The sequence below is a fragment of the Mirounga angustirostris genome, unplaced genomic scaffold (genome assembly GCF_029215605.1).
Source record: "Mirounga angustirostris isolate CCGP_5_RB_7025 unplaced genomic scaffold, mMirAng1.0.hap1 SCAF_10, whole genome shotgun sequence".
Lineage (NCBI taxonomy): Eukaryota > Metazoa > Chordata > Mammalia > Carnivora > Phocidae > Mirounga > Mirounga angustirostris.
This window is the reverse complement of record NW_026991718.1, coordinates 117,867,236-117,875,114: the sequence shown is the minus strand read 5'-3', so window position 1 is coordinate 117,875,114 and position 7,879 is coordinate 117,867,236. Positions and strand designations below refer to the sequence as shown.

General features: G+C 46.8%; 1 protein-coding gene across 8 annotated transcripts in view; it reads right to left on the bottom strand.

Moving 5' to 3' along the window:
• Nucleotides 1–1,445: 1,445 nt before the first annotated feature.
• ACTR5 (actin related protein 5) overlaps nt 1,446–7,879 on the bottom strand; it is a 33,486-nt gene continuing 27,052 nt past the window's right edge. For 4 of the 8 annotated variants that reach the window (XM_064573161.1, XM_064573162.1, XM_064573163.1 and 1 more), the window contains 2 exons: nt 7,453–7,696; nt 1,446–3,312 (listed from right to left, as the gene is read on the bottom strand). In XM_064573161.1, coding sequence (XP_064429231.1) covers nt 3,278–3,312; nt 7,453–7,696 — 279 coding nt within the window. In that variant the 3' untranslated portion in view covers nt 1,446–3,277. The other 4 variants (XR_010405852.1, XM_045885762.3, XR_010405850.1 and 1 more) reach the window with 3 other exon arrangements.

Sequence of the window (7,879 nt, the reverse complement as noted above, 5' to 3'; positions counted from 1 at the left end):
GCTGCAGGGAGAATCCCACTGCATTTCCTCTGGGAGGTTTCCAAAAGGTTGTTTCGTTAGGCACCAGCCAGAGGGAAGCCTCTCCCCCATCCTGTTAGCATTCCTAAGAAGAATGTGCAAGCCCTAAAGCCAAGAAAATGTCCTCCTATCCCAGCTTTCTTGACCGGAAAGAGTCAATGTGCAGGTAAAAGACCATCTTTTTAGATTTCTCCAAAAGACTACTGAGTAAATTTAAAAAATTAAAAATATGTTATGGGATTTATAAGTAATAGTAAAGCACATGATACCAAGAGCAAATCCCCAAAGTTAAAAATGGAGTTGTATGTGGCAACATTCTTACATTGTACGTGAAGTATTATAGACTTAATCTATGTTACAATAAATGAAGGATGCATATTGTGATTTCTAGAGCAATCACAAAAAAAAAAGAGAGAGGCATAACTAGGCAGAGGGGGTAAAATGGAATGCTAAGAGATCACACACAGCTAACTTATTTTCTTTGGCCAATGAAATCTGAGTACGTATGCTGTGTGTCACTTCTGGGGAGAAGCATTTCGGAGCCAGGACTTGACTCTCCATATTCCTGTTCCTTCCTTTCGTTGAGATGGCAGACTCCTAAGATGGTGTGCAGCGATTATGTGGGACAGTGCAGCCCCTCCCAAACCACACACACGATGACAATCACTAGACACGCACCATAAGAAATAAACCGTGCGTTAAGGCTCTGAGATTTTTGGTAGTTGGTGGCTACACTTGCATTCCTGGAATAAAATCCATTTGGTCACCATGTATTATCTTTTCATGTGCTGGTGGTTTCTTCTTCTTCTTCTATGATTTTATTTATTGGGCGTCTGGATGGCTCAGTCAAACATCTGCCTTCGGCTCAGGTCATGATCCCAGGGTCCTGGGATCGAGCCCCAGGTCAGGCTCCCTGCTCAGTGTGGAGTCTCCTTGTCCTCTCTCTGCCCCTCTCCCCAGCTCATGCTTTCTCTCTCAAATAAATAAAATCCAAAAAAAATAAAGATTTTATTTGAGAGAGAGAGAGAGATAGAGCATGAGTAGGAGGAAGGGCAGAGGGAGAAGCAGACTCCCTGCCGAGCAGGGAACCCAAAGTGGGGCACTCTCCCAGGACCCTGAGATCATGACCTGAGCAGAAGGCAGCCTTCCAACAGACTGAGCCACCCAGGCGCCCCTAGTGGATTCTGTTTGTAAATAATTGACTTGTGTTTACTTCATTGATATTTTAGGTAAGATTGGGCTATCTATAATTTTGTGTGTGTGCAATCTACCAGATTTTGATAGCAGTCATGCATAAAAATAGTTTAGAGGATTTCTTTTGTTTTTTGCGCTCTGAAAAAGTTTAAGGGACATTGGAAGTATCCAGTCTTTAAAGGCTAATAGAATTCTGTGAACTTAACTGGACCTGGAGCTTTTTTGAGGGGGCAGCTCTGTGACAATGGTCTTTAGTTTCTGTATGGAAATGGGTCTATTTGGACCTTATATATCCCTATTAGGGGCAGTTCTGGTGAATTCCATTTTCCTAAAAAAATGACGATTTTTGTCCATATTTTTCAAATGTATTTGCAAAGAATTGTACAAAGTAATTATGATTTTTATTTTAATAATTATTTCCTTATTATTTCGTGTATTCTTTCTAGTAGTTTTAAATTGTTGTTGGTCTTTTTCTAGCAGGTTTTCTAGTATTCCTTAAATTTTGTTTTGTTTTTTTTCCCACATAAACTTATTTTACCATTTTTGTTTTTTCATTATTCAATTTCTTTGGTCAACTTAGTAGTATTAAATTACACAGAGTGCTGTTAGAAAGTCCGATGACATCTAATTTTTCTTGACAGTGCAAGCCATTGTGTCTTCCTGCCTAGAGGCCCAGAGGATTTATTTACCTAGGATTTTCTCAGAGTTTACTCTTCTGAATCCTTCTTCCCAAGCTCACACAAAGCGTGTCTTTACAGTACTTGTATTCGAGCATTTCCTCTTTGGGGGAAAGTATTACCGAATTACCATTTTTAATATGAATTTTTGTTCCATTGTCTTTCTTCTTCCTTTACAATATAAAATTCAGTATGTCGAATTTTCTTCAACTACATTCAACTTGATTAGATTTCCTTTGCCTCTTTTCCTTATCTGTAACTTTCTCTTATTTTCATTTGGTTTTTCCTTTTTTTCTTTCCAGTCGAATATATCTCCTTTGTGCATCTTGGATTTAGGTTTCCGAGATTTTTCTTTTACATTCAGTTCGTACCTGGGTCCCGTCAGTTTCCATTTCACGTCCTCTTGGTCCTTTCTACTTAAAGCTTTTCATTTGTTTCGCGATGTCCTCACAGCTGCATTTGCTTGTCTAATTATTTTAATTCCTGTTGGAATGCTGCATTACAATTTCCTTCTGGCTTTTTTTCCCCGTGTGTTTTCTGCTCACAAGTTCGACTTTGAATTTTCTGGTTTTGTTTTTTTCTTGCAGTATCCCCATTAGGGAGCTGGTTTATTAATGTTCATATTTGGGCATGTTAGATTTACCTGAGCAACTATTAGCAGGAGGATATGGGTGAGGAACAGGGCAGGGAGAGGGGTTCGGTGGGTCTCCACGTCTCTCAGGGGCGCCCCCTCCTGGTGCTGCAGCAAGGCAGATTCTCCAGTATTAAGCACCTTTGCGTGTCAAGCTTCCTCTGATCCTCTGTTGCTGTAATAAGTCTCCAGGTGCCAGCCCCTTCCACGCTTCCCCCTATACCACCTCGGACAATCTGGGGGCCTCCCTCATCCCCAGAAGGGGCGCCTCTCCAGGACCCTCAGCTCTGGTCCTGCGCACTTTCCAAACCCCTCCTCTCTACTCCTTATCTGGGGATAGGCCTTTGTTATCTAGGTCCTGCTATTTGCTAGGACTCCTCCATCTTGTGGGCAAGTTATCTGCTTCTTTATGGCTTAAAAGCTTCCCAACCATACCCAGAAACCTTCCCAGATTTAACCTGGACATCGGTGTCTGTAACAAATGACCACAAACATGGTACCTAACGCAACAGAAATTTATTCTCTCACAGTTCTGGATACCAAATCAAGGTGTCATCAGGCCATATTCGCTATGACGGCTCTAGGGGAGAATCCTTCCTGGCCTCTTCCAGCTTCTGGTGGCTCCTAGTGTTCCTGGCTTGTGGCTGCCCTCCTCCAGTCTCTGCCTCTGTCTTCACATGGCCTTCTTCCCAGTGTCATTTCTTTTATAAGGACATCAGTCACTGGCTTGAGGGCCCACCCTAAATCCAGGCTGATCTCATGTCCAGGTCCTTAATTCCAACTGCAAAGAGCCTATTTCCAAATAAGCAGACACTGGGTTACGACATGGACATGTCATTTTGGGGGGACACAATTCAACCCACTGCATCACCTTGAATTTCCCTATAGCACAGACTCCTCTTGACCTCATGATGATTTTGGTCAGTGAAAATGTGTGCTATGGGAAATGCCTCCTGAGCCCCTGGGATAACTGGATTCCACAGGGCTCCCTGGGCCTAGGAAAGGAAGAGGAGCCCTGATGGGCAAGGGGCAGAAGGAAGAGTGCTTGGGTCTTGGTGGCTGCTCAGACATAAGCAGAACAGGGAGAATAAAGGAGAGGACGTCATGGAAAGAAGGGAACAGAAAGGGAAGGCAGGGAGCAGGTCAGTCTACTTGAGGGATTTCCTGGGGCTTAGCAGTCCCTGTCCATCCCTAGGGCTCATCTCGGTCTGCCTCAGTGCCTACTTGTGGTTACCACTCTGGCCTTGATTTTTTTTGTATTCATTTCTGATTTCTATGATTTTCTATGATCGCTATGATTTTCTGTCAGGCTCAGCATCACAACTTTTTGTTTAGTTATTGCCTAACTTTGTAGCAGGTTGGGGGCAGGGGCTCTTCTAGATCAGAAGTCTGCTATGTTGGTGGAAATCCTTAGGTGATTTATCTCATTTAATCCTCCTACAGGGTAAAAGAAATGATCATTCCCATTTCCTAAATAAAGGAATAACTATCACGCTATTCTCCTTATTTCATACTATTTTTTATTTTTCCTAACAAATCCCTGTTTAATACAGAGTTAATGACATTTTTATTTGTAACCTAAAATTTTCGTTGGAAAAATGCTAGTTGCTATAACAGATAAGGCCTAAGAGCTCTGCAGCTTAACACAGTGAGAGTTTACTTCCTCACAGGGGGAGGAATTTATAGAGCCTCTGTTCCAGGTAGTCACTTAGGGACCTGGTTTCCTCCACTTAGTGGCTCTGCACTCCTCATGAGCCTTAGATGGTGCCCCATTCAGCCATCAGGGAAGGAGGAAAGAGAGGTTTATAGAAGCCAGCCCTGGAAATGATGGGTGTCCTTCTGCCCATATTCCACCAGCCAGAACGCAGACGGCCACGAGAACAACCGCACGGGAGGCTGGGAAATGATGCTCTGTTGCTGTAATAAGTCTCCAGGTGCCAGCCCCTTCCATGCTTCCCTCTATAACACCTCAGACAACCTGGGGGCCTCCCTCATCCCCAGAAGGGGTGCCTCTCCAGGACCATGGGCCCGGGAAGAAAGGAGAATGTACTTCGTACACAGCCAGGATCTCTGCTTACAGCTTTGAATCCTCTGGCATCCTAGCATTTTCTAATTTTCTTGGAACGATTTAATGGCAAAATTCTTATTATAATGATAGATGTCACTTTATTCACTTAGTCCCTTAGGTAGGCATAAAATGATCTTTGCGTATTATATTTGTATGAATCTGGTTTCTCCGTTTCTTGGGTTAGCCTCGTCTGCACATCTTTGAACACTTACTGCACTCTTGCTTCACTCTCTTTTTACATTCTTTGTTGGTTCCTTTGACAAAACTGCTTATTTCCAGAGTTGCCATGAGGAGGCAGCGGCAGTGTAAGCAGGCAGCAGCCGGGGTACCCAGAGACGGGGGGCCCCCGTCACTCTTTGTGGCCACCCAATCTTGAGAGCTGCCCTAACTCAAATCCAGAGCTGGGGGGTCCTAGAGACCCAGGCAGTCCCTTCCCCAGGCTATCTCCTCCTGCCACAAGAGCACAGGAGCCCTAAGCTGGGCTACAGGAGTCTGTTTCTTCACAGCTGCCCCTAGAACATTCAGCTGCAGTCATGCCCACCTCTCCAGGAAAAAACCACGGCAGGGTCGGAGGGGAACATCAGATGCCTCAGTATGGCTGAGAGGAAGTCCTCAGTGTGGACTCTCGATCTGTTCCTCTCAACAGAGTGGACAGACTACCCTCAAATATTCTCTGGTCACAGATCTAGCCGTCCATTAAAAATCCACTGTGGATACTCCACACTGAACGGAATACTTCCTGCTCTTGGGAACACTTTAGTTTAGAGGAGACCATCCTGGGGGAGAGACAAAGCCCAAGGCACATGGTGAGTGCTCTGCAAGGGGTCTGTGCAAGGGAGGGAGGAACAGCCTCCCTGAGGGAGAGCCACCATAACCCCTAAGGCGGCTGTGGAAGGTCATGGCAGGCTTAATGTGAGGGGCGAGGGATGAAACTAGAGAGCCCAAGGCTCAGCCCCTCAGCCTGCCCAGCCCCACATCTCCTCTGTTCCAGTCTACGGAAACCCTGAGCAGGCCCAGCTACGTAACTATGTCTGGGTTTACCTGCCCACCCGGGGTCTCCCAGCAGGGCTCAGCCTCCATGGTCGTGCTGAGCTCACCACTGTCGCTCAGGCTGTTGAAACCGCTGACTATGGGAGAGAGACCCCCAGGCCTACTAGCAGTTGGCGTCCTTCTTCCCGGGAACAGGATATGAAAACCTCCCTCACCTTCTTGGCAACTATCCTTTCTTCACAGCTCATGCTTATCACCATCTCCTCAGTCCTCGGGCTCTGGGAGGCCCTGGGTCGGCCCAAGTCTTCTTCTGTCTCCACCATCACCGCTGTCTGCTCCAGATCTTGAGTTCCTGAGCCCTGAGGGCTGCGGATCCAGGCGATCGCCCCAGAGCCAACGGGTTCTGAGGCGGCCTCATGAGAGGGATGGGCTAGAGGCTCCCTGGGATTTAAGTGGATAGATTCTGTGACAGAACACTAGCGTCTCAGGGGCCTCTGGGCTCAACTACCAGAGATGTTGCAGAGTTAAAGTTCACACCGAGCAACCTCTATAAAAGAGAGGGGACATTTGGCCATTGAAGATGAAGCTGCAAGGGTAGAGGGAATGTAAGGTTACGGCAAAACTGAGGCGGCTACAGGATTCAACTTTTCCAGACTCTCTTTCTTCTGAAAGGTTGAGAAAGTTAAGCAGCCAACAAACTTGTGGGCATAGAAAGAAAAATCTGCAGGAAGGCCTCATACGGTGCAAAAGTTTCCAGCACAGAAAGTATGAACAAAAATTAGGCTAAGGTGGGCGCCTGGGTGGCTCAGTTGGTTAAGCGACTGCCTTCGGCTCAGGTCATGATCCCAGGGTCCTGGGATCAAGTCCCACATCGGGCTCCCGGCTCAGCGGGGAGCCTGCTTCTCCCTCTGACCCTCTCCTGTCTCATGCTGTTTCTCTCTTGCTCGCTCTCTAATAAATAAATAAAATCTTAAAAAAAAAAAAAAATTAGGCTAAGGCCTCATTTCTGCCCATTCAGAAGTGGGCACAAAGGAGGTCCCTGATGGAGAAACTCGATGCAGTTTGGTTCCCCTTTTTGGGCCCTTTTTACTTATTTTAAGAGGAAATAATAGGAGGATAACATTTCCAGCTCCTGAGATCTCGTGGGTGATTACTTTTGTTATCTTTACTTTATACACATGTATAGAGTGTGTATAAAGTACACTCTACCTTTTCTTTTTTTTTTTTTTAAGATTTTATTTATTTATTTTGACAGGGAGAGAGACAGTGAGAGAGTGAACACAAGCAGAGGGAGTGGGAGAGGGAGAAGCAGGCTTCCTGCTGAGCAGGGAGCCCGATACGGGGCTCGATCCCAGGACCCCGGGATCATGACCTGAGCCGAAGGCAGACGCTTAATGACTGAGCCACCCAGGCGCCCCTACCTTTTCTTTATACACATGTGAAAGGCCTCCACCTGCTGGGCATTCACACAATTTCTGAGTAAAGTCAGAAAAATATCTACACGGACAATATAAATTTTGAAGGATTTTTTTTAAAGGATTTTTTAAATGAAGAAATAAACCCTTAACGTTTTGTACATCCCCGTCCTCCATTCAATCTTCATTTACTGCTGCGGGAAGCTGATACCACAGCTCGTCCATGGTTCAGCAAAGACCAGAAAGTCACTTAAAGTCTCTTCACTGCAGAAGCCCTCAAGTGAATGCAGTTCAAAAGGGTAATTTCCAGTGTCCCTTAACTGTTCTCCCCAGGAGAAATCCACCCTGCAGCCCAGCGCCACCAGCAGGCTCAGGCCGCACCCAGCTAGCACAGCATCCGTCTGTCACACTGGCCACCGCGGTCCCGGGTCCCAGAGGGCGCCCACTAGGCTTGCTCACCAGCACTGCCTCCGCTGGCCCCCGAGCCTCTGCCAGGGGCCTGCGCGTCTGAGAAGCGTGAGGCCTGCTTGGGCAGGCGGATGGGGACGTAGATGTTGGATGCACAGTGCTCCTTGAGGTACTCTCCTCCTTTCTCTTCATACTCTTTCCTGGTGATCCAGACTTCATCATCGTCCAGGTGGTCCAAGGCCCAGTCCCGAGCACCATACCAGGCGTCCAGCACGGGGTTGGAAGCAAGCTGAACCTGAAACACAAAGAGCACTCAGCAGAGGGCCATCTCCCCCTCAGGGCTCGAGGAGTGACCGTTCAGCAGACCCAGCCGCAGCCCCCTCCCTACGTGGTATCCCCAGAAATACACACGCGGGAGGGCCCTGGTGCATAACTGTCTGCATCCTCCAAATACAGCTGAGCTGAGATGCTGCAGACT